The 27,499-nt window shown below is 38.6% G+C and overlaps 2 protein-coding genes across 5 annotated transcripts in view; both read left to right on the top strand.

Annotated features, from left to right (window-relative positions):
- Positions 1 to 483: 483 nt before the first annotated feature.
- The window catches only part of LOC131688501 (acidic phospholipase A2 PA4), a 62,117-nt gene continuing 35,101 nt past the window's right edge, over positions 484 to 27,499 (top strand). Inside the window, exons 1-2 of one of the 4 annotated variants that reach the window (XM_058972791.1) lie at positions 484 to 603; positions 842 to 1,058. The gene's annotated coding sequence lies outside the window, so the exon portion shown is untranslated. Of the gene's footprint in view, positions 1,059 to 27,499 lie in introns of all 4 variants that reach the window. The other 3 variants (XM_058972790.1, XM_058972793.1, XM_058972794.1) reach the window with 3 other exon arrangements.
- Positions 14,041 to 23,221, top strand: LOC131687385 (uncharacterized). Its single transcript, XM_058971469.1, has 2 exons — positions 14,041 to 17,387; positions 21,199 to 23,221. Exons 1-2 carry the CDS (start codon positions 14,041 to 14,043, stop codon positions 23,219 to 23,221), a joined length of 5,370 nt encoding a protein of 1,789 aa, XP_058827452.1.

Genomic DNA, 27,499 nt, shown 5'->3' with positions numbered 1-27,499 from the left:
AGGTGTTCTGAAACGAATATAAGGCTATCTGAAATTAATACTTATTCTTGAGCGCCAAACTCAATTATTTCTCCTCGGCTAAATTGTTGACCAGTGAAACATTTCTCTGAGGGGTGCGCGCGTTGCATCTGAAATATTCCCTTACGTTCAATTTCACGCTGCGGAAAAGTGCGCGCTTAGTTGATATATTTCACTACATCGATTTGACTGCCTGGGGATGCACGTGTGACTTTCATCGTTTATGCGTTTTTCGTATTTTTTTGTTTTTTTCTTTCGCATGATTTGCGCGTACGTACGGATAGAATGCGCCAGGCAGACTACCGCGTCGTTGGGGTGCTGGTTGTTGGAGCTAAACACCAATCAAATTTAATCAAAACATACTGACAACGGTCGCGACCCGACTGACCAATGATTCGCGATGCTGCGCCGTCGAGGAAAACTAGATTGTAAATATGATCCGTCATCAGCTGTGATGTGATCTTCTCGCGTCCGTACTTCTGCCGGCTAGTCGTTTCGTTAGCGCCGCAGAACACAGCTGGCTGTGATGATTGTCTGTTTGTTCTCTCCGGGCTGCTGATTTTTTCCCGCGCACCATACACTCCGGTCAGTCACGATTATTTTTTTTGTCCGTCAGCCTGCATCCGCTGTATCAGTTGACATTTGACTTCGAAACGGTTCGGTCAAGTTGCCTTTTGAATTTGATTTAGTTTAGTTTTGCTAGCTCGGAAGTTTTGTTCCTTTGCATACTTTTCCGTTCGTTGTGGGATTTATTGTGCATCTTGTGTTAGTTCGCGAAAACAGTTTTATTTTGTTATTAAGCGCAATGCGAAGTTATTTTCAGTGTGTCACCATGCCGAATAATTGAAGCTGAGTTTTGGAGACGGTTTGGATATAATTTGGATGATTTGACTAGACAGTCGACATCGGTTAATTGAATGATACACTCTAGTCAATAAATCCTAACCGCTTGCATAAGCTAAAAGATTATCTGTATAAACTGGATTTAACTACTGCAAAGATTAAAACGTAATCTTTATTTTAGCAGTAACTCACTCACTGTAAGTATGGAATACAATGATTGATTTATTTGTTTATGTATACCATACGACATTTGTTCGGTTTAGTTGTAGTTCTGGATCGATTCAGAAAAATGTTCGCATTCTTGGTTTAATAAGGTTTTATTGAAAATGATTTAGGATTGTAATTATAGTTCTTATGCAATATTATTTGTTAAAAGAACACAATTTAAATTGTTCTTTGTGGCTGTTTTTAAAACAAAGTGTTTTCAGTGTAGTGTTGTTTATAATATATAAAGTTATATAGCTTAAATGTGTTAAATAAGTATTGAGAGATAGAGACTACACGAGCTACGCATTGTTCTTTATACAAAGATGAAAAGGAAACGCGGTTCTATGTTTTTTTTTCCAAACGTACTTGTGTTACATTATGAATCGTGCATAAATAAAAGATTTTGGGCATTGCGTTCTTCACTTAGAACAGTGTATGGATTCAATACTATACCAGATATTAAAAAAGTCTCATTTGGATTCTAAAGTGTCTGGATTTTTATTACAACATAGTTGCATTTTTCAGGTCTGCTTGACAATTATTCAAACGTTGTTCTTAAAATTTTACATATTTTCGTAAGTTCTGATAAAATTGACTGAACACATTAGCGATCGTTTCTGAACAAAAGAATGATTTTTTTTTATTAGCGATCCAAAAAGCTCCTCAATGGAGTAGTGAACTGCAGTGCAAACGTGGTCCAGAATTTGAATTTAATAAGAATTTTAAATGTATTTGGTTTTGTTGACTATTTTCGGCAACTTTAAGACTAGGAGAAACGAAAGCAATAAAAATGAAAGAGGGATAGGTATTCTATTCCTTTACCTTCTGCTGATAGGAGTTGGGCGTTTCATCCAAATCAACCGCATGGTCGTTGATATAACATAACGCATCATCATGTTTGTGAAGGTAGACTTAAGGTACTTAAAAATAGGTTCATTCTATTCTATCTCAGCTTCACTATAAAAATAACTTTTTTCCTTTTTTATTTGGACTATGTTACTCACATTTTCTTTTTTACGTTTTAACGACATTCAATTAGCTAGAGATTACTGGGTAGGGAAAGTTATGAAACTTAGAGCCATAGTACTCAAGTGAGAGCAAGGATGTGAAGTAAACAGATCGGAAAAACTAGAAGCGGCAGGGTCATTAGAACAGGCTTAATATCGTACGGGCTTAATCTTTGCCTGCTGTTAATGAGGGTCGAGCTTAGGCAGACCCGAGTTCACGAGTGAAAAAATATAAAAATATAAAAATAATCATTAATCCATTACACTATGATGCCGTTTCCGAAGCCTTGGTCATATTCATATCTAAGTAAACTTTTGGCTCTAAGCGCTTGAACTTTTGGCTTTAAGCGTTTAATCCAATTCCTACTAACATCCACTCTTCACCCTTAGCTCATTAGTATGAAATAGATACGGCTTTTAAGAACAACTAGTGTTGGATTAACATACTTTCCGGCTTCTTCCGATATATACATATGATCCTAATCGGCTTCGATACTGATAAATAAAGACCGTAGGATCACCAGAATTATTTTTAATTCGTGTCGATCATAAAGAAATAGAAATCGTCTTAAATTTTATTTCAAATAACAGAAATGAAACGAATTAGATGTAGGTCGATGTATCATTCAAAAATTGCCCTTCTAAGAAAAAAGCAAGATTTTGAAAATAACATGCCTAAATTACTTATAGAAATCCATAAAAATCTTATCAAAAAATAACATGAACCATGAAAGTACTCGGTTATTCCTCTTGTTGAGTTGAGTCTTCTTTTTAAAACAAGTGAAATGTATTTCAGCTTATCTTTTCTGGTCTTAAACTCCTGTTCGTGTATTATAACTCAGCTTTGAAGTTGTATCGCGTAGACTCTTTTTACTCACTAAATCGTATGTTTATAATTTTTCATCTAGACTTTGCGTTACTACCTCCAATATTTAACAGTTTTTGGACTACATACAAGTTTTAACCGTTTTAGCCGATTTTCAGGAAAAACTTGTACGGACTGCTAAAGCGATGTGAAACATTGTCTGTTCACCATCATGTTGCTCTAAATATACTTATTTTAACGAAATATTGTTAACTATTTTGTTAATGTTACTTTATTTTGACGTTTACGACATGTAATTGGGTCATTAAGCTATATATATAGTTTTCCATTCCATTCGATAAATTTTATGTCCAGTATGCATAATATACCATTATTTAAACAAAAAATTCGTTGTATTACGTAAAAACGATTTTTTTGTTTTTTTAAAATGAACTTTTTGTAAACATAGACAACCATACATAGTAAAACTGCGGTTGTTTTCATCTGGCCTATCAAGACAACACCCAAAATGAAAAAAAACTATATACATTGAATGGAGTTTATGTTAAATAAAAATAACCCTGCGGGAAAACCGAGAAAGCATGTATTCATTTTTCTGACACTTGTCGTGAAATTTGTTATGTCCAATGCTTCTGATAGTGTCAAATCAAGACTGTTAACATATTTCTTTATTTTAAATTTATATTTTATTTTCACGTTTCCTGAGTTGGGAAAAAAAACTATTTTTAAAATCGCGAAAATCAGCTTTATCGATATATGTAATAAAAAAAGATTTGTTTCTCATTTAATGACCCAATTTGACTTTCCTTTTGCCTTGGATTCTTTCGTTTTCACGTTTTAGACAGTTAACGTTAAAATAGGTGTATTTGAAGACATCGCGATTTCTCATACAATTCTTCTTGATTTAAACAAAATGGTGAAATCGAAAAACAAAAAGAATAACTAATATTATTGTCCCCGCATTAATTAACAGCGATCATCCATCCAGTATGTATTTCTACAGAAGTTTGTTAGAGCGAATTTTTTGGAGATCGCATCAGGACGTAGTATGTAAATCGATACCAAAATTGTACACTGATTGGAAAATTGAACGTGAAATAAAGAAAATTTCAAACCTAGTTTTCGTACACTGACTAATTGCAATTTTGCCCAATTTGAATACGTGATAGTTTGCCTCCAAGCCGTACGCAATCATATTTGATATGAAACCGTACCAGGGGAAAGTTGCCTGACTTTTAAACTCGCAAAAACTATCGAAAAATGTTTGAAATATGCTCAAAAGTACGATATAGGATCTGAAGTTCTACTCGGATTCGGTAAATTGTTTTCATTGGTACTACGATGTATCGTCTGATGTCGAATTGTAACACTAGCGTAGAAATAGACTACGGAAGAAGTTTTGTTTGTTTTGTCCATGATTATGATCCGAGGTATAATTCGATGGGGGTAAAGAAATGTTTGCTGTACAAAGTTACATTCTCCATCCTTCCTCGTTACTGGATTTAAATCCAACTGAATATTTTTGGGACTGTGTGGAGCATTTTTGGGAATATATCGAGGGAAAAATTCGAAAGCATACAATTGACAACACGAACCAACTGAAACCAGTCATCATGGATAAATGTTCAAAAATTCTACCATGGACAACTCTGAAGTGTTATTGTTCATGTGGGTAAGGGTTTCAGCATAAAAAAAACATTTTTTTGCGAATTTTTTTAGAATTTTGCGTGAAACGAATTGATCAAAACATTCGTATATTATAGCGTATTATTTCAATAACATTCTGTAATTCGCAAAAATATCGACAAAAGACTTGTTGATGAATCTTTTTGTAGAACGTCTTTGAAAAAAAAACTTGATTTGCGGTGTTACCTGCCATTCAAAAACTAACCTAACCCCTACGTTGAGTTTTGAGATAATTTTTCAATTAAGGGGGTATTTACTTCTAAAAAGGTGGAAGTTTTCGCGAAAAAAATTGTTTAAGATCTTACTTTCATCATCTATGATGAGACAATGAAGCTTAATCAGCATCTAAGTGTATAGTTTCCGGGTCCATGATTTCCCACCGTATTTTGTCGTTCGTCACAATTTGGAGCTTTCTGCATTTTGTGCGTATACAGTCCCTCCCGGTCCTTGGCTCTCTGAACAAACGACTTGGACAGATTTAACTTTTTGGTCACATCCGTAACCGAAGCATAGCGATTCCGCTTGAATGCTTTTACTACAAGCTTGTGATCCAGATTACTAACAGAACTCCGTTCTGATCATATTTCTCCTTCCGTTCGATGTTCAGAGTTTGGTAGTAATATTTAACCACATGACTAACTGTTGACTGCACGATTCCAAGTTGTTTTTCGATGTCCCAATGAGAGAGTTGAGAATTTTCCAGGTGCTTGCGCAATATCGAAACGCGACGTTACGGGTGACGCCATTTTTTCCAATGTTCAAAAAACTGACAGCGATAAAAATACAGTGTAAATAACACACTTTAAACTACTTCTACTCAAATTTTCAAGAGAAAATATCCAATAGGTTATTTTCCACAGCGTTTTTTCGTGATCCAATTTGATCTGGGACACCCTTTAGTTGCTATAAATGTTCTTGGCAGTTAATTAATAATTTGCATGGTGATATGAAGTTTATTTACAGATAAACGTTATGACGAACTCTATAGAGAAAATTGATTGATAACTTTAAGGGGGGTAAGGGTTCCAGCGTAAAAAATCAGTTTTTTTAATAAATTTTTTTAGAAATATCATTTCAATAATATTCTGTAATTTTTACACATTCTGTGTAAAAAATACCTAACCCCTACGGTGAGTTTTTGGGATAATTTTTCAATTATGGGGGCTTTTTACTCATAAAATGGCGAATTTTTTCTTGAAAAATTGCGATTCCGCCATTTTATTAGTAAAACCTCCTTAATTGAAAAATTATCTCAAAAACTCAACGTAGGGGTTGGGAATTTTTTACATAGAATGTGTATGCAAAGTTTCAAATAAATCGGTCAAGTAGTTTTTGAATGGTAGTTAACACCGCAAATCGTGTTTTTTCCAGAGACGTTACACAAAAAGCTTCATTACCAAGTCGCTTGTAGATATTTTTGCATGAAAAAATTACAAAATGTTATTGAAATGATGTAGTATAATGTACAAAAGCCTCGATCAATTCGCTTCACCCATCTTTCTAAAAAAAATTGACAAAAAAAACTGATTTTTCACAGTGAACCCCTTAGGGGGGGGGGGGGGGTTAACTCCCCTTACCTCATTGGTAGTTCGTCGAAAAAGAAATGTATAATAAATTTGAACATTCTTTCTAATACTGGCAACATTCATTTTGTCTTGTTTTATATATCCTGTGTGATGGTAAATTTGGTATACCCAGTAAAGTCAGTCGGAGTTTGCTTGGCCGATTTCTACCAGAAATCCGCCTAAAATAAAACAACATATTAGAACAGGAATTTTTGCGTAAACCAATTACGAATCAAATCCGTAGCTTGAGGACTGCAATAAGATGAACTAAGGCGCATTATGATAAAAATTGCTTAAAACTTTTATTAGTTGTTAAAGTTCAACTGAGAAACCTTGGAAAAGCGGCCGTCTTGGAAAACGCAACAAGTAGTTTTGGAAATATCTTCATCAAAATCATTCAGCAATACTCTACCAATGCCCCGAATACATACTGATTCATTTTCAACGTTGTAAGAAAAAACTACTTTTTTTCGTTTTCCAAGATGGCCACTTATTGAGGTGTTCTCAGTTGAACCTTAATGAAAACAATCGTACTTTTTCACAAGCGTTCTAACAATAAGCCGAATAAGGGTGTTCCTATCCGATAGAACTTTGACGCAGTACCGTTTTACTTTTGCTTGGAGGAATAATTGTGTTTCAATGTATATTATTTTTTGTAAAGTTTTATTATTTCTCCACAACTTTTGCTCAGATAAGATGTTATCCCCATGCCGCATATTATCGTTCTTACTATTTCAATGTATTTATATATGTTGAATTCGATTTAATAATATGCACTTTTTAAACTGCGTTTTTCTGTCATTTCAATTTCGATGGGTGTTCTGTCGGCTTTAAAATTGTGCAACCTTCTAAATTCAGCTTCTGCCCACTAACAATAGTTTGGAAACGCCCTTGACGTTCGTTACCAGATATCATTGCCATTGTATCAATTAGAAATCGGTAATTATTAAAACAAAAGAGTTCCGCCTTCCGTTTCTGACGACCAGTGTATCAACTGCATCAGTTTAACGAAAAAAAAAACTTTGCTGTTACAGCTCAACCATGTAACTATATTCACCTAATTATGTACGTTCATTGATCTTCATTTTTTATGGTGCCACTTACAAAAAAACGACGCACTTTGATTCGATCAACATCTTAAATAATACACTTTCAACTTCAACTACCCACCTTGAGGCACATTCATCACAGGAAGGGAGCATGCAGTGCACAGGTGATTGAATGATTGTTGAAGAAGAAAAATCAAAACAGAAAATAAACTCGTGAAGAGTAGCAGAGAAGGCACACGATCGTGCATACCGGCGATGAAGGTGAAGGTGGTCTGCTTAGGTTGCTTAGATGATTCACGGATCGTCAATAATGCAGAGAGCCAGCAATGAAAAGGGTTCACCATCAATTGAATAGCACTGAAAATCTGATCTGAACCACCCATTTAACACCTGTGGTCGAAAATGAACAAGGAAATATAAATTTGCATCCCACTAATTCTCACACCAAACCAGAGCCAAGAAGATCATAATGTTTGACAATGACCTTGAAGATGGCCGTTGGTGTCAAAGTTTGGGTATTCGGAAGTTGAAGCCGCCGAAAAAGATCTCATATCGATGCGAGAAGGTATACTGTTGATCGCTCTGTGGTGTCTTTTGGCATTTACTGCGTCTCAACACTCTGTGATACTCAGTGATGATCGAGATATCTGACCAATGGATCGGAATTTCACAAGTGTATTGAACCGACGACCGAATGTTCGATCAAATATAGATAACTGGTTTGTTTGAATTTGTATAGGGGAGACTGGATACATATGCTTTTGGACTTAGTAACGCTTGGGTGAACTAAACGTTCAGCAGTAGGCGCCGTTTTAACTCGCGTGTTTGTATCAGGAGAGTGGTAGCCTTATTGAGAATAGTTTGACATATAAAATAAGATGGATAACTATCTTTCTTACTTGCATATTTAATTAGAGCCATATATGCTACAATAACAGTATCCTATGTAGTCAAATTCTAAGAAATCGATACAGATCTTTCATTAGGGCTTAAGTCGCAATGTGCTCAAATGGAGAAAAATCAGTTCCAATATTCGGCGATGCTTTTTTAAATGTAACTTTTATTGTAGGTATAAATTATTTTATTACCATGTTTTTTCTAAAGCATCTTTGGTTAAACCTTATAACAATATAACAAAGAATCTGATTCCTATGTGTTTTTAGTGGGTAGAAACTAAAAGAATGCTTACGCCCAATTTGCATTCCAGTCGTGATTTCGCCCTTCAGTAACCTCCATTTTCGAAAGGGCTAAACTGTGAATATAATTTTCAGAAGGGCGCAGTAAATGGGCTATACTGACTCTGTCTTGCTTGGTAGGGCTGGGTAAATAGGCGAGCTTGACAGGATATTTTTTAATAGGGCTCAGCAAATGGGCGCATAGAAACCCAATGCAAATGAAAGGGTGCGTGCATCTTTTTTCAAATTTCATGAAAATATCGAAATATTCGAATGTTTATGTGCAACAACCACCGAGTAGACATGATCACAGTAGATATTATTTATCATTTATATAATAGGTCCGCCGTTTACAGAACAATTTTGTGAATAATAACCATTCACCCCTGTTCTGTCAAAAAATGTTAGTTTAGCCTTTATATTCCATTTGAGAAGAAGGGCCTAAGTCGAAATCTCGAAGAAAATGAATGTTTCGCCGTTTTGTTTTCTTTAATTATAAATCGATCTATAAACTATTTTAACTAATTTTCAACTCAATCTTGTAGTATTTTAGTCGCATAATGCCATAGTAGCGAAAACGCAGTTTGTTTACATTTGCGATTTAGGCCCTAATGAAAAATCTATGTCGAAATATCTTAACTAACTACTCTATGATATGTTTGCTCAATAAAACATCTGATTTGCTTGGGGACATCGTTATGAGAATGTAAAAGATGAAATAACAATATACACAGATTATAGAAAACCTGATCCTTGTCGAAAGCACCGTTTTCCAGTGGCGTAGCCACGGGCAGAGGATTTTGGGAGTTAAGATCCAAATATAAATTAACGGGATTGAAAAAAAATTATGCTGACAAATTGTACAAATATATATTGCATAAAATATTTTTGGAAAAAAAAATTAAAAAAAACTACATAAAGAACTTATTGTTTAAGACATCATGACTTTTGGAAAATTGTGGGTAGGGGATCTTGTAAATTATTTCTTTGCATAGATCCCATAGTTGTCAACTTACATCAATATAAAATAAAATAACTGCCTTAATTATTATGAGCTCTTTTTTGGAGATATGTTCCAAAATATGGATTGGGGACATTTTTTTCGAATAGGTTGATTGTCTATAAAACATAAACTTGCTCACCGAAAACTGGCATACATATCGACATTTGCTGAATATGTATTTTTTGAGGTTGCATAGACTTGAGACAAAAACCCGACATGATTAATAACAAGAATAACATTTCCAAAAGTAGATGGAAGATGATGAAAAATGACGTTTACAGTTTGTCTCTAGCTGGTCAGGATTTGATTTTTGTTGTATTTTCAATTATATGAATAGCTTCTAAGCAGGATTGGAAAGAATCAAAAAATCAATATATTTTCAGTTCGTGGTTATTAATGGTGTATATTTGAGTGCTGAATTGAATAGCGTAATAAAATTTCATGTGCTAAATACTAGTATTCGTTGTCAAGTTGTGAGCTTGAATAGTGAAGAGAAATGAAATAAGTGCTCAACAACTTTTTTACTGTCACGATCATATGGTCGGTGTTAAGTCAGACCGGACTAAGTGACAAAATATTGATTTCGAGAAAAACGAGTTTAAAGTTTGAATCGCAGCATCCTTTACATTATGATTGGAAATTAATTTTTGCCATAATTCTTGTTTATTGCTACATATTTCAAATCTGGCAAGATTCGAATGTAGGTGACGAAATTCTTTATCCAATACTATAATTATGTAATTTTTTTATGTTTTGCGACTTAGTCCGGTCTGACTTAACACCGACCATATGCTTTCCAAACTGTTGAATGTCGATGTTAAGTATCATTGAAGAATTTTACAACGTAAAACAGCACATCTTAGTGTTAGATACAATTATTTTGGCGACAAATCCTCGTAGAAGGAATTATAGAGAATTTATACCTCATGCAAATTTGGCTCGAGACTTAATGTTTTCATCAAAGTTTTCGAAAATGCTAAACTATATGCAAAAGAAAACCTTTCAAACAAGATATTCTGATATTACTGTATTTGATAAAACTCTTCTGCGGTTTAGAAACAAGTCATATTACATTAAATATATGAGTCTCTGGAGCTTACAAAAAAATTATATTGAAAAGAATTGGCTTAAAAGTTCCTTAAAATCTCGATATACTGCATTCATGCAGCCTTTTTATTTTCAACAAAACTGTTTAAAATAACATTGTCAACAACTTTGCTGAAAGAACCAAGTCTTAAAATTTTCAGAGTTAATTTTATATAACTACTTCTACGAGGATTATTCACTAAACATTTTATATCAAAAGATGCAAAAGATCAAAAGATTTTATGTTGGAAAATTTTCTTCGGAGTTGGTACCTTCAAAGTTGATGATTTCGTAATTATGTGATACTTATGTTACTTATGTTTCTGACTACGCCACTGCCTTTTGCGTATAGTGATTTTCAGGTAAAAGGCTTTCTATTGCCGTGGCATACCTATGTGCTCCAAAGAGTTTTCGATCTTTTGCGATTATAATGTTTGGAGGAACCGAGAAGTGTTGAAACAGAGGAAAGTTCAAACAACGCTCATTACTAGCGAAACCATGCCGTTAGATATCTGGCCAAAGCACTTTTGTTTTACATCTTTCGTATATGTTTAACAAACTTTTTTCATTGTGACTTTTCGTGCAAACGATGTTCCAGACAAATGTGTAGATATTAAAACTACATAATATTGTCAAAGAGTGTATGTAAAAACACTCATTAATTTCAAAGTTTTTGAAGATTTTTACATTTTTTACACCAACTTAACTACGTATAAAAAAGCAAGATCCTAAGACCGCACCACCTCCCCCCTAAAATGAACAAGTAAAAACTGCTGTAAAATAGGATGATAAAAAACGACACCTTTCATCACGGGTCATTCCTACTACATGAAACCCTAGGGTTTTTTTTGTCTCCAATTTAAGCCAAATCAGTCAACCATGTTGAAATTATTAAGAAAAATAGTTGGATTTCTAAATATATGGGTAATGCATTTCCATACGATATCAGATTTCCATCACTAGGTGTCGTTGTAAATATTCATGTACCATCGAAAAACTCAAGATGATTTTAGTAGATCCTAAAAAGTTACTAGCATTTCTGACCGATAATGGCAATAAGCCTGAAACATGCTGTGGTGGGAACTCAGGTGAGCTGCCCTCTGCGGACGGTGAAATACCTTCATAGTTGTAAGACGTTGTTTGATAATGAAGAGTGCCTCCGTCAAGAATGAGGAATGATGAAATGGGGCGGGTTAAATGTCCATTATTTGAGTGTTATCCAAACTACTTTTTTGTACACACTCCATAATTATGTGTCACCTAAAATAAAGCGCATTGCTCTAGCTTATTTCAAGAATACATCATGTAATTTTCACATGTTGAATCTAAGTTCCTTAACACTGAGGATTTTCAATGTCAGTTGCTATCAAACTTTGTTAACATTTAGACAAATTATGCTATTTTAGAAGACCATCACTAAAATACCACACTTTTCACCCGACAAACAACTGTCAAAAAACGGAAGAAAACATTTTGAACATTTTTCGGTTGTATTTTCGATACATGTTTTGAGTCGTCTTCACTTTGTACTAATGCTAATAAATGTCCTTTTCTGGAAATATGCTCAATTCAAACCAGAACATATCCATGATTCATTTGATCACATCACTACAACCGTTCTGAAATAACACTATGGCAATCTATGAAAACTAAGTAGCTTTCGTTTACGATCCAAACATGATAATGCCCTGAAATGTAAGTATTTCACAAATTATGCTACGGGACATACAATAGTTACATAGTTTCGTTCAGTATTGTTCTTAGCTTCTTGAAGTTTATAATATGATGAAATAGGACAAAATCAGCTTTGGAATAAGCCACATTTTTTCTTCTAATCAATATTTCACTTCGTTTGCAGATGGCCGAATATTACAGCCTTTGAAATCAATACTATGTTGAATCTAGACACGCTGGTCTCTTTGAGGTTAATTTTTTTTCGATGTTTGCATTCTTTGCTGCTGTAATAGAACTAAAGACTCTTTGGAATATTGTATCTTTTTGCACGAATTGTTGGTAAGCTAGATTTTTGTTATATATTTCGACAGATGTTTTGTGCCTTAGTTTATTGTAACTGGTTTAGGGAGGCGTAGAAAGCAAGGATCGGTGCTACCGGGCGCCAGTTATACCGGTTTTTCTGGCCCTTCTGGCAACCGGGATGATACGATGTGGTGACCCAACATTAGCTCACACTGTGAGAATGAAACAGTCGAGAATAAACCTACAAGCAAATCAGATCGCTCTTCTTTCGATCCCTTAATTAGTGTAATTAGTTTTCAAGTACATGCAATGTGTAACCCGTATGTAGGTGAATAAATGTGTTCAGTACAGTGAAAAGTGCCGTGTTTAGTCAGCCCGAAAACTCTTGTACTAAGTTCTTCATTGCTGCTGCTGTTTAGTTCTACTGCTAATAGCAGTCACTGTAAGCATTCGCTGCTTCCCGTGCAGTTTTGTTTTTCGCTCGCCTTAATTGCGAGCTGCTATTGGGTGATCGTCGTTCTACTGCTGCTCATCGGGGATCTTCGTTACCTACGCCAGGTAAACTTGCATGCTGCAAGTAGGGTACGTGGACCCATTATCACCCTCGTGCCAACCGGAAAATTCTGGTGACATCGAAGAAAAAGGAATCACAACGTAGGGTAAGCGACATCATAATTTTTGGTGCGGTGACCAGAATTTCTGTCCGGACCGCGTGCAGTGCCTTCCATTGAGCATCGCCATTTTGGAAGCCGGTACGAAAGGAGGTTCTACGAAGGAGATTTCGGATTCATCACCCGCTGCTTGCTGCATATTATTACTACAAGGCTCAATTTAACGGGCGCAAGGTTTTGTTTTGCGGGTATCGCAGGTGCCCTCTAGATTTTCTTCACATTTCTTTGCATACTTCGACGGCTCAATTTGTTCCTGGTCGACAATTGCTGCTATTCGGCAAGGCTTGGTGGCATTGTCGCTGGCTTCAAGGCGCCATTTTGCCATCGGACAATTGGACCATTGTACTTCGTGGCGTCCCTAGCTGCGTTGATCGTTGTATGCTGTTAGCTGGTTCCTGCTGTGGCATTCCGGATCGTGGCAAATCCTGCTGCGACGATTTTACCACTAAATTGTTAGCTGTGGAAATCCGTGCCTAGTTTTTTGCTGGTTTTTGGAGCTGTGTCCGTGGCATTTGCTGCTTGCTTTACAGCGTCCCTAGCTGTTGCAACACGTGTCGTGGATTTTGCTGGTTGATGCTGTTGCTGTGGCGTCCCTAGCCTTGGCAACCCGTGCTGTGGTGCTACTACCGTGCACTTTTACCAACTGTTCCTGCCATACGCGCCTTGAACTGCCTTCTTTGGAGCTTTTCGGCGATTTCTGCTGGCGTGGTCTGGCAATTCCGGAAGGTTTTATTGTAATCCAGTACGGTCGGTACTGCAACGAGTTCCTGTTGGCTGTATACAATACAAGGCACTTTTTGCCTTGGACCAGGTGAGCACCTTTCCAAGTTTCTTTACCACGTTTTGTGGGTCTACTTTTGGTCCTCTGGTCTGCAGGTCGTTCATCAGACATCGACGCGCTCCTGATCCATTGTCCCGCTTTACAAAATGGCGGAAGGGCAGTCACGAGGTCAGCTGCTTGCACGACGGAACACATTGCTTGCTGCTCTGGGTCGGGTAGAGGCGTTTGTTGCCGGTTACGACGCTCAACGGGACCATACGCAGGTGACATTGAGGCTCGAGTACCTGAATGGAGTATGGAACAACCTGGAGACAGTACAGGCGCAGCTTGAGGACAACGAGACGACCGATGAAGGTAGGGCAGAGCACGCTGCCACTCGTGCATCCTTTGAACCTCGGCTATTTGAAATAAAAGCCAGTCTCATTTCAAAATTGCCTCCTATTCCTAACAATCGGAGCCCTGTTCCCCCACACGTGTCCTCTACTCTCTCTGGTATCAAGTTACCGACGATTTCTTTGCCCGAATTTAATGGAGATTACATGCAATGGCTTGCATTCCATGATACATTCTTGGCGCTCATTCATTTAAATCCGGAGGTGCCGGATATTCAAAAATTTCACTATTTGCGGGCAGCTGTCAAGGGGGAAGCTGCTCAGTTGATCGAGTCGATTGGTATCAGTTCCGCTAACTACGTTTTGGCTTGGCAAACATTGGAGAATCGGTATTCGAATGACTACTTGCTAAAGAAGCGGCATATGCAGGCACTCTTCGACATCCCGCGCATGAAGAAGGAGTCTGCTGCATCACTACATGGGTTGGTTGACGAATTCGAGCGGCATACGAAAATCTTGCATCAACTGGGAGAACCAACCGACGCTTGGAGCACTATATTGGAACATCTGCTGTGTACGCGCCTGCACGATGATTCACTGAAGGCATGGGAGGACCATGCGTCGACGGTAGCGAATCCGGACTACGCCTGTCTCATCGAGTTTCTGCAGCGGAGAACACGAGTGCTAGAATCCATCTCTGTGAACCATCATACAGTAGAATCAGCGTCAACTTCTGGTATTTCAGCTCATCCACCAAAGAAGAATCATCTCCACTCTCAGTTCCGCTTTACTTCGTGTTCATCGACTGCAAGTTTGGGTGAAAAGTGCATCGCCTGCAACCAGTCGCATTCCGTGACGAAGTGTCAGAAATTCAACCGGATTTCACCGAGTGAACGTCAGCAGCTTGTGAATTCCAAACGCCTTTGTCACAACTGCTTGAAGGGTGATCATTTTGTCCGCAATTGTCCTTCAAATTTCAGCTGTCGGAAGTGCAATCGACGTCACCATACGCTTCTTCATTCCGGGCAGAGCGATGGTTCCCGAAAGAACGTTAGCGAAGGAGCTTCCTCTAGTCCTGGTGCAACCGCTTCTACTACGCCATCTAATGGGTCTTCTGTGGTCGAGTCATCTACGCAATCTACGGTGGCTGCTACTGAGGATGTTCCTGTGGTCGAAGTTAGTTCTGCTCTACAACATCCTCGCGAAGACGTCTTTCTTCTCACTGTCATTGTGAAGGTCATCGACACCTACGGTGTGGAACATCTAGCTCGTGCACTTTTGGACAGTGCATCTCAGCCGAATCTCATCACGGATCGCATGGCGCAAATTCTACGATTGCGGCGACAACCCGTGAATGTTACGGTACAGGGAGCCGGCAAGCTATCTAAACCGGTACGTGAATCGGTGTTCGTACAGGTACATTCAAGGACGGGTGACTTTTCGTGTGGCGTCAGCTTTTTGGTGATGGACAAAGTGACGGCAAATCTCCCTTCGCAAAGCGTTTCAACTGTGGGATGGAAGATTCCGAAGGGGTTGCTTCTGGCTGATCCATCCTTCAACGAAAGTCAACCGATCGACATGGTTTTGGGTGCTCGGCACTTCTACTCCTTCTTCCCCAGCGCTGCACGCATTCAGCTTGACAGAAATCTTCCGATTCTGGTCGACAGCGTCTTCGGCTGGATTATCGTTGGCTCGGCTAGCACAAACCCCCCCGAGCAGACTGCTCCTACGCACACCACTTGTGATGCAGTCACTGTTTCAATGTTTTCGCTAGAGGATTGCTTGGAGCGTTTTTGGAAAACCGAAGAGCTGACAACGAACGATAATTATTCGATAGAAGAACGGCGCTGCGAATCTCTGTACCAATCTACCGTTTCTAGAGACTCCGAAGGCAGATATGTTGTACGATACCCCCGAAAACCTGATTTTGATGTGATGCTAGGCGAATCCAGAAGCAGTGCACAGCGACGGTTCGGATATCTGGAAAGACGACTGGAACGAGACTCGAAATTGAAGGACGAATATCATCAGTTCATGCGAGAGTATCTCTCCCTCGGCCACATGCGGCTGGTCGAAGCGGACGACGAACGCAACTCTCCCACCTACTATCTACCTCACCACCCCGTAATTAAGGAAGCAAGTACGACGACCAAGGTCCGGGTCGTGTTTGATGGCTCTGCGAAAACTTCTTCCGGCTTCTCCCTCAATGAAGCTCTTTGCGTTGGTCCCGTGGTGCAGGACGATCTGCTGAACATTATCTTGCGGTTTCGAACCTTTCCCGTTGCTCTCGTCGGAGATATTGCCAAAATGTACAGGCAGGTACAGGTCCACTTTGACGACACACCGTTACAACGCATTCTGTGGCGATTCTCCCAACATTCTCCAGTACAGACGTACGAACTACTGACCGTTACTTACGGCTTAGGTCCATCATCGTTCTTAGCGACACGAACTCTCCAGCAACTAGCGGTGGATGAAGGTGATGCGTACCCGGTAGGCGGTCCAGCATTGAAAAAGAGTTTTTACGTCGACGATTTCATCTGTGGAGCTGAAACAATTGAAGAAGCTATCCGTATGCGAGTAGAGCTGAGCGAACTTCTGCAGAAAGGAGGATTCGAGCTCAGAAAATGGACGTCGAACTGTCTCGAAGTCCTCCAAGGTCTCTCTGATGATCAGATCGGCACGCAATCCGCGTTGCACTTTAATCCCCACGAAACCATCAAAGCACTTGGAATCAGCTGGGAGCCTGAAGCAGATTACCTCCGTTTTCATTCGCAGATTCGATCTAGCAGTGAACCTCCAACGAAGCGGTCTATCCTCTCCGACATCGCCAAGTTATTTGACCCTCTTGGACTCATTGCCCCCGTCGTCGTTCGTGCGAAAATCCTGATGCAGGAATTGTGGTTGTTGTCCTGCGGTTGGGATGATCCTGTTCCAGAACCGATCAAATCGAGTTGGGAAATCTACCACCAAGAGCTGGTGAAAATATCTGAGCACCATGTCAACAGATATGCATTTCTTCCGAGTTCCGTTATACAGCTGCACACCTTCGCGGATGCTTCTCAGGCAGCATATGGAGCTTGTACGTACGCCCGATGTGAAGACGACCAAGGAAAGGTGAGGATTCAACTGCTAGCGTCGAAATCCCGAGTAGCCCCCAGGCACGTAGCCAGAGGGGGGGCTAGGGGGCTAAAGCCCCTCCCGAAATTTTTCAAAAATGAATTTTAAAAACTTTTAACAAAATTTGTTGCTCATTTGGTTTGAACAAATTATTGAGAAAAAGTTGAAGAAGGCTATTTCTAACCACCAAAGGCAATGGTCATAAAATTCAGTGTACTTTATGCTTTGCGTTTGCTCGAGCCAGTGCGAAGCGAACGACAAAAATACTAACTTTCATATTGTGTACCTTGTCTGAAGAATAAAAGAAACTGTTACTATAATTGCTGTAGTAATCTGCCGAGATCAGTGAGTAGCAGCAGCAACAAGTGGTGCTCCAGCCAAATACGATGATTATAAAATTATTGATGATTCGCATAGGACCGAACATGCATAATGTGGAACATTTCTTGGATGTTAAACTTCCGGAAGCCGCCTTTATCGAGCTCTACCATGTCAGGCATTTAGCGCTCAACAAATTAGCCCAGACGAAACCATTCATTTCGAACAACTTGAAACACATGGTTGTTTATGACAATGCTATAATCATGATCCTCCCATATACGGACGATGAGAAAATCAATGTTCCGCTACAAGATCGGATACCGCTTACTCGCAGATTAATGTCACTTTTGGGAGAAATGGAATCCATTCGGAAGGGCAATTATTGAGGGCGAGAAGCAAGGAAGAAATCAGATATTCGCGAACATAAAGGCAGCAACTACGATGACACGCAAATGTTCAATAGCGAGATAGAAGTGAACATTCCCCCCCCCCCCCCTCCCAAAACATAGTTGGTGAGGAAAAAAATATTTTCTCGCCTCGCAAACAGGTTTCCACGTGCAATGGCTAAGCACATGCGCGAGATCTGCCGGATAACCATTTAAACTCGTTATATTATTTCTATTGTATACATAAGAAAATATATAAAAGACCCACGACCCCGTTTGTTATTTTTAAATGATAAGTTTTTGAATTGCACAAATTTTGAATTACTGTATTAGGTCAGTGCACACTGTGCACTCTGTACTTTGTACTGTGCTACACAAAAAATATTTCAGTTTGTCTGAGAACTTAAAATGACGCCAAACAAAAACTGCCTTCTCGGATGAATCGAGAAGGCAGTTTTTGTTTGGCGTCATTTTAACGCAATATGGGTGAACGGGGCTGGTTGGCCGAGTGCCTTTTATGAAAAGGCTATTATGCGCAGTAGCGACATCTATAGTGCTTTTTGTAAGGTATTAGGTCACCAATGTACCGACGTAATTTCAGATGTTTTGGTGCTGTCGTTTGTACAGAAGCACGTTTATTCTTTTTTCGGCCCTGGTGAGTAAATTTCTGTTTCTGAAAAATAATATGTGTAACGCGAATCAATTTACATTCGATTTTCAATAACTTGATACGAAGCTGATTGGCCGAGTTGTAATTTTGGTGTAGAATAATGTGCACTTTGATATTTGTGAAATGCCAACCTTTTTCAAAGCAAAATTTGATATTATGCTAATATTGATGATTATAAGGAAAAATATACACGAGAAATAAGTAATAAAAATAATTTAAAATTATTACCAAATAGAAATAAGAGATTAGAATCATTAAAAGTCGGAAATTGTTCATAAAAAAATTGATTTCGATATTTTATGAATAAAATGCCAAGCTGGCTTCAGAGTCTTTGGCGTGAACCCCTTCAATCCTGAGGAGTTTCTAGCAGGATTTGTCACAGATCGACCCAGCCCCGAACAAAACTCGTCCATTAGCATAGAATCTGCTGCAGACGTAAGCCTCTCTGAAGACGTCAGGCCTCTTCCCAAGGCGAGTGCACGATCTGATTCGAAGAAGTAGCAAGGTCGTAAACGCCGATCGACTCAAATTTTAACCGATTCCCCAATAAAAGCTGTATTGGAGGAACAGAAAAATGAAATCAAACGTAACCGTACGCTGGCGGAGGAAAAAATCAGCGAAAGCTGGTAAAAAGTTCACTAAAGCTGCCAAAACTAAGTTCAAAAAGGTTAAAAAGACTAAAGTAAAGAGCGGATTTTATTTATACGAAAAAACGATGTTTTTTTTAATTAAAAGTTTTCCACTGATACATTTGACGTGTTTAACTTATTTTACCAAACTCGGCCAACCTACCCCAGCCATGGGCTTGGTTGGCCGATTTTTCTTTCCGCATTTGTTTGCTAATAACTTTTTCCCTGAATATTTTCATGAATGAAAAAAAATACATATGTACCCATTTTTATTGACGCTTCATTTCATTATTACGAAGAATTCGTTCCGTACTAATAAACTGCTATCCGTAAATCCGTGATATCTGCAACAAACGTGTAAAAGAAATTTCTTTTAAAAGTGAACGGGTCAAAAAGTAGCAATACAATAGGCAATCACGAAGAGCGACTAAAATGTTGGGACTGATTGAATCTATAAGCCAATAAATTGGGATAAGTGTTTCGATTTCATGTCTTCAGTATGTGACAGTCTTTCGTTCTGTTTTTGCTCGTCATGGAATAAAATGAGAGAGATAATATTAAATAAAAGAGAAAAGAGAGGAAAAAAATCAACCAATCGAAATCGATTCAAGATCACTCTTCGATCTTTTCTATTCACTCAACACGAGTGCTTTCGGAATTGCGCTCTGATCTTCTCATTTCGTCTTCGTTATCCGTACAACTTTGATGCGTTAGGTGCAACAATTTTAATTGAAACTTTTTCCCAAATAGTGGTAAAACAAGCCTGTAATCAGACAAACATTACAGTTTTCTTCAAGAAGTCATATATCTCTTCCAATCTTGATGATGATTGTAAAAAAAATCAAGAGGTAATTATTTTTATTCAAAAACAAACCAATTATTGAGCAAATTAGTGTCCACATATTTTTTTTATCGAATTGACAAAAAGTTTTGCAATAGTTTCACAGGAAACGGATAATTTGCTGTAATTTAAAAACAGATAACTCTAAAACAAAGCAAATTCGGTAAGTGCGATGTGTTCTCTTCCATGTGGAAGCAAGTGATGCTGAAATTATTATCTATGTTTGTAGTTTCTAGTTATTTTGGTCGAGTCATCAATGTTATATTTACCAAATTTTACGTAAATTAGAAGCATTCACTAATCAGTGCTAAGCAATTTTCGTTCGATTGGTGAACAAGTTCTGAGCAGTTTCGCTCAGTAGATTAAATTCTGGGTAGTTTCCATTAGTAGATTAAATCATTGAAATATATATTTTACATTGTCCAAAATCACATGAATTCCGAAATAAAACCTTCAATTGTTCAAATATAATAATTACTTAATCTAGGTAATCTTCTCAAGTTCCAACGGTTTTGCAAGATTGCTGGAAGTCAATAGGGCTATGGTTCTTATTCTTGCTTTGTAGTGAAATCAGTAGTTTTTTGCACTCACTTTACATTTTGACTTTTACTATAGTTTCAGGGATCTAGGAAAATCAGTCTACAATATTTTTAATTCGTAAGTCCAATTATATAAAAAATATCTAAAAAGAATTTACTTAAATATATAGATAGTTATTCTCAGTTGCCTGATAATATTGTCGAAGATAGTGTTTAACCCATTCCCCACGAGAGTCAAATGAAACAACATGTGTTTTTCTCAGGATTGTTATGATTACGACATGTTCAGTATCATTTAAATTGAAAATTTCATAAAGTTGATTTGAACTCTTGAATATTCATTTTTGTAACTAGAGAAATTTCTAACTTGGAGTTGTTTTCGCTAAGAACTTTTCATAATTACGTTCAGTTTCCAGTAAATATCTCAAGTCATCAGAATTAATGCATTTATGCAATAATTTTTAAGCCCCTCCCGAAACAAAATCCTAGCTACGGGCCTGGTAGCCCCGCTGAAACGAATCACAATCGCCCGTTTGGAATTATGCGCAGCCGTGCTAGCCGCTCATCTACACGCGCGAATCAAAAAGGCCATCGACGTCAACGTTTCTGCATCGTACTTTTGGTCAGATTCCGCCGTCACTCTACAGTGGTTACGATCACCTCCGAACGTCTGGCCGACCTTCGTCGCAAACAGAGTCTCGGAAATACAGCAGTACACGAACGGATGTCAGTGGAAACACGTTCCCGGAGCTGAAAACCCTGCCGACCTGGTCTCGCGCGGCATGTCAGTCGACGAATTTCTACAAAGCGACTTGTGGAGCTGTGCCCCAGGCTGGTTGTCACTGTCACCACAAGATTGGCCAATCTTCATTCCCCCAGGCGTGCCAGCAGAAGAGCTGGAGTTAAAAACTACGGTTGCACTCACCCAAGCAGTTCCTACCGTTCATCCCTGGTTTCTCCGTTGGTCTTCCTACAGCCGATTACTCCACGTCATCGGATATTGTATGCGATTTGTCACCAACACCCGTTCAAAAGCACGAACCCAACCTTCGCCATCCTCCATTCCGGTCGACCAATCACTTACCGTAGCAGAACTAGCCAATGCCAAAACGTTTCTCGTCCGACTCGCTAAGCAGGATGGATACGCCGCAGAAATAAAGCAACTGGAGAAGGAAAGCGCCGTGCCGAAGCAGTCCCACATTCGCCGAATGAGCCCATTTTTCGACCCAGAGAGAGTGTTGAGAGTGGGAGGTCGTTTAAATCTTGCCCAGTTACCCTATCAAGCAAAGCACCCTGCGCTTATTCCCACCAACCATCCGTTCACTCGACTAATCGCTGAACATTTTCATCGCAAACTGCTGCTGCTCACTACGATTCGCGAGGAATTCTGGCCACCCCGCGGCCGTAGACTGGTTCAAAGCGTAGTACGAAATTGCTTCCGTTGTACTCGTCTTAATCCAATACTGGCCCAACAACAAATCGGTCAGTTACCTGCCCAGCGTGTGATCCCAAGTCGTCCATTCAGCATCACCGGTGTCGACTATGCTGGCCCACTATACCTTCGCCCGATACACAAACGTGCCGCACCTGCAAAGACTTACCTGTGCCTCTTTGTATGCTTTTCAACCAAAGCAGTGCATTTGGAATTAGTCAGTGATTTGTCCACTCAAGCATTCTTGTGTGCCCTGCGACGATTTAGTGCTCGTCGTGGACGGCCCACACACATCCACTCAGACAACGGGAAAAATTTCGAGGGGGCAAAAAATGAGCTGGCTGAACTGTTTGCCAGATTTCATAATCGTGCTGAACAGGCTGAAATAGCTTCTGTGTGTGCCGAGGAAGGGATCACCTGGCATTTGACACCACCCAAGGCACCTCACTTTGGCGGCCTGTGGGAGGCAGCAATCAAAATAGCCAAAAAACATTTGTACCGACAGCTCGGTTCATCTCGCCTTACGTTCGAGGCTATGTGTACCGTACTAACACAAATCGAAGCGATCATGAATAGCCGACCATTGCTTCCACTTTCGGAGGACCCCAACGACCTAGCTGCATTGACACCAGCGCACTTTCTCGTCGGTTCATCACTACATGCCTTGCACGACCCAGATTTAATGAACGTACCTGCCAACAGACTCGACCACTATCAACAGCTGCAAGTGCATGTGCAGCAATTTTGGTCGCACTGGAAGAAGGAGTACCTACAAGAGCTGCTGAAAGATACCCGCGGATGGAAACGCAACAACGAAATTGTTCCGGGGAAAATGGTCATCTTAGTCGACGAAATGCAACCACCGATTCGATGGCCACTTGCCCGCATAGAAGCAGTTTTGCCCGGCAAAGATCATCTCGCACGAATTGTTTTGCTCCGTACAGCCCGTGGCATCATCACTCGTCCGATCGCTAAAATTTGTCTACTACCTTACTCTACGGTGGCATCCGAAGCAGAAAAACATCCAGCAACTATCAGCGACGCACCTACAACCTAACGGAGTTCGGATACAACATAACTTTAAGCAGAAAATTACTAAAAACTGTTAAAATTAAGAGCAAAATTTATTGTGAACTAGCTGTAAGAATCTATGCTGTTTGTTTACGTTTTTGTGTTGAACATATTCGTTCAAGGCGGCGAGTATGTTGGTTCACGCAAAACTTTTGGCCCCACTGCGTGAGAAGTTCCATTCTCACGCAAGGATCGGTGCTACCGGGCGCCAGTTATACCGGTTTTTCTGGCCCTTCTGGCAACCGGGATGATACGACGTGGTGAGCCAACATTAGCTCACACTGTGAGAATGAAACAGTCGAGAATAAACCTACAAGCAAATCAGATCGCTCTTCTTTCGATCCCTTAATTAGTGTAATTAGTTTTCAAGTACATGCAATGTGTAACCCGTATGTAGGTAAATAAATGTGTTCAGTACAGTGAAAAGTGCCGTGTTTAGTCAGCCCGAAAACTCTTGTACTAAGTTCTTCATTGCTGCTGCTGTTTAGTTCTACTGCTAATAGCAGTCACTGTAAGCATTCGCTGCTTCCCGTGCAGTTTTGTTTTTCGCTCGCCTTAATTGCGAGCTGCTATTGGGTGATCGTCGTTCTACTGCTGCTCATCGGGGATCTTCGTTACCTGCGCCAGGTAAACTTGCATGTTGCAAGTAGGGTACGTGGACCCATTATCACCCTCGTGCCAACCGGAAAATTCTGGTGACATCGAAGAAAAAGGAATCACAACGTAGGGTAAGCGACATCACGTACATTTTAACGAAGATTACATATTAAAAAGAGTAATATCTCTTTCCTTTACTCATACAAACGAGTAGCGACAGAGGTTACAGCCCCTCTATTGTATGAAGGTTGGAAACTGAATGTAAAAGTGTATATGTGTGTTTGCATCACTATTGGTCACAGCACAGTGACGTCATGCATTAAATGTGACAGGTGGTGGTCCTGTTGATTACATTTTGAACTTAGAGATTATTCGTATTTTCAAAATGATATATTGAGAAGCATTTGAAATATATTGGGAATATTGTTTCTAGAAGTATAAATGTTTTCTAGAACGCATTACAAATTAATTGTTCCTTTCTCTATTGTTCTCTGAATCGGTAAGTAGTTTTGCGGTAAAATTTGTTGGGAATTAATTATTAGCACTAAGCTTATTTTAATGGAAACCAAATTTGTTAAGTCCAAACTGTAAACAACAGGACCAGCACTTGTCAAATTTGTGAGGTTAAGGCATTTCATACAATGGTCAAAGGGAAGCATCATCTTTACCCGCAAGTGGCGTTGCTGTTATGTCTCGATATTCTGGACAGAGTTGCCAGTCTCTTTATATGCAGCCTTCGATTTTAAGTAATAACAACAGTCTACCTGTTCAACAAATTGATATTTTGAAGATGGCGCCGGTGGTTACGTGTCGACCGTTGGGTTAAGATGGTGGAGTAATCTTTCTAGTGTCGGTGATATGCCGTGAGTGCGGAATGAGACCGACATAAAATAATTTTGAATAATAACAATAATTAGCATTTTTTCCATTCGAAACTACAAATCTTCAATATCTTTTTGATTATCTATAGTTCGTTTAAAAATGCTTTCATAACGAAACATCGAAATTACTCGAACCTAAAACACAGTAGTAGATTTTTAGATATGATGTACACCGCATTTTTGATGTGCCTAAGATTCACTGTAACTCTGTAACATTCCGAAATGAAAATTTAGGAAAATCGGATTCAAATGTGGCATTATTGTATGGAAATGGAGTGACTAGATTAACTATGTTTAGCAAAAAAAAAATTGACCCGATTTTAAACAGTTAAAACTAACTTTTCTACCCCACACCCTCATTAAACATATTCTGATTGGGAACACCCCAAAATATAAGAATATTCATAGAAATATTTCATGGCAAAAATATAATATTGTTATTGTATAAATATTGTTCAAACTTGAATCCAAATGTTGGATTGACGTTTGAATTGGTTTAGTACCATCCTGGTTATACAATGCTTTATTTCTTACCGCTACCATCATTCCGCTTGGTTGTCTGATTATCTCTAAACGCCTTGTTCACATGGGATACGGTACCGATCCATTGTTATCCACACGCTAATATGTTATAAAATCAATTCAGTGCAACTTTTTTTTGGAATATAGCCCTCAGAATGATGTTATGTTCATCCTTAGTTCGGGGCCTCGAAAATCCAGGGACCAGCGTGCCATGCGTACGACGATACTTAATAGAAGTTTATGTTCCGCAAAGAAATATAGTATCAAGGGATTGCTTGAATATTGCTCCAGGAGAGTAAGTACTTTGTTTTTGATTGATATGCGGACTTCGACGTTTTGAAATCATATTTTTTCGATTTCTTTAAATTTAACGTGAGGGCGAAAGAAGTAGTGGCTTCACCATGGACAATTATCATTGTAATAAATGTATATCAAGATAATAAACTAAGGATCGCTTGAGTAATTTTGGTCGAAATTCACTTAAATTCACATTTCTCATCCGTCTGGTTATATAATCTCGCTCAAGTCTACCAGTATGTCTCACGGCAAAGGCAGACTTGTCGCTCTTTGCTAAGAAAATCAATTAAAATTACAACGTACAATGGTTATTCATACAACAAAGTAATTAATTGTACTATTATCGAAGACTCCAAATCAAGAAGACTGATATCTCTTTCCTTCCCCCATACAAACGAGAAGCGACAAAGGTTACAGCGCCTCTATTGGAAGAAGGGAGGAAGCTTTATGTAAAAATGTATATGTGTATGTGCATCACTATGGAAAGTACCACCTTTACCCGCAAGTGGCGTTGCTGTTACTGTCTCCGGATTTTGGACAGAGTTGCCAGTCTTCTTGATATGGAGTCTTCGCTATTATGGTAAAATTTTCTATTCTCCCGGTCTAGCTCAAACAAACAGTTCGAGGTGAACACAACTATACATAATGTTACACCGAGCATCGCATTTATCATTGCAGTGCTTACAATACGAATTTATTCTTAATATAATGGTACAAAGCTCTGGTATAGTAGACTTATAGTTAATGTCACCTAATGCTAAAGCCACTTGAATAGTGGTCGCCAAGTTGGTATGGTAAGTGTTACCATATATTTTTTCTTAATGTGTAATTCCGACAAACATGTCCTGACTCCCATATTTCATGTTTAGAATTATTTTTATCTTTTGGTTAGTTAGTCTTGCGACCATTGTATACGCTGAATATTAATTATTATTCACCAAAAAGAGTTATGAAAGAATATAAAAATCTATCTATCTTGATAAATCACAAATTGAAATTGCATCAATTTTATGAGCTGATCAGTTCTGCTAAAGCATCGAGTCCTTGTAGACGACAACAGACTTTCTATAAAATTAATCGATGTTTGTATTGCAAAATTTAGTTATTTAGCATCTGTCCTGCTTTATACGGGCTATATAGACTATATATTAATATGATTATATTAAGCTTATGCAAGATTGTCTGTATATTTATACAAAAATTGTTTAAGATCTCCCTTTTGCTTCAGATTGGCGCATTTGGTGTGAATGTTTATTTTTTAATATTAGTGGAAACCTAAATGTTGTTTTTCTCATGCTCAACATAGTCTTAAAGTATTTATCAATCAATATCACATATTATTAATAATATGTGTTATTGTTCCGAAATTATCCAACATGCAATAGCATCTAATTTTATCTATATTGTCTATTTTGGATCTACAGGATGTTTACTGCCATTAAACAATTTTCGTAAATATTGACATTTCCCACCAGATAACCGCGAGGAGCTAAATCAGCTACAGACATTGACTTATAAATCGAAACTAGAACCGGTGTTAAATCCACGAATAATCACGATATTTCAATAATGTTTGTGTTCTAGCAAATGTTTACTACTTCCGCATTCGAAAAAAAAGCATGTTGCTCAAATAACTCGGTATTCTAGTTTGTTGAGAAACTTCAAGATCAAGAGAGTATCAGCTTTATTTGAAGACTCCACAGTGCGCCTCTTCGAATTACTATATAGCTTTAATGGGTGGCCAAAATGAGCGTGCAACCTCGGGCCATTCAAAGCGAGCATGATTTGCGATCGCAATTCATGGAGGTTGCTGTGAATTCATCTCCAGCAAGTGGATAATTTAGTTTGCGGGTATGACACTCGGACAAATGGAATTTATTATTACAACAGTTCCATTCTTTTGAATCGCGTATTTTGTGCCGCGGAACTCCGCCACCAATTGGATGGTTGGTTGACGCGCAAAAATT

This window comes from Topomyia yanbarensis, chromosome 3 (assembly GCF_030247195.1).
Source record: "Topomyia yanbarensis strain Yona2022 chromosome 3, ASM3024719v1, whole genome shotgun sequence".
Lineage (NCBI taxonomy): Eukaryota > Metazoa > Arthropoda > Insecta > Diptera > Culicidae > Topomyia > Topomyia yanbarensis.
This window is presented reverse-complemented; position numbering and strand designations above follow the sequence as displayed.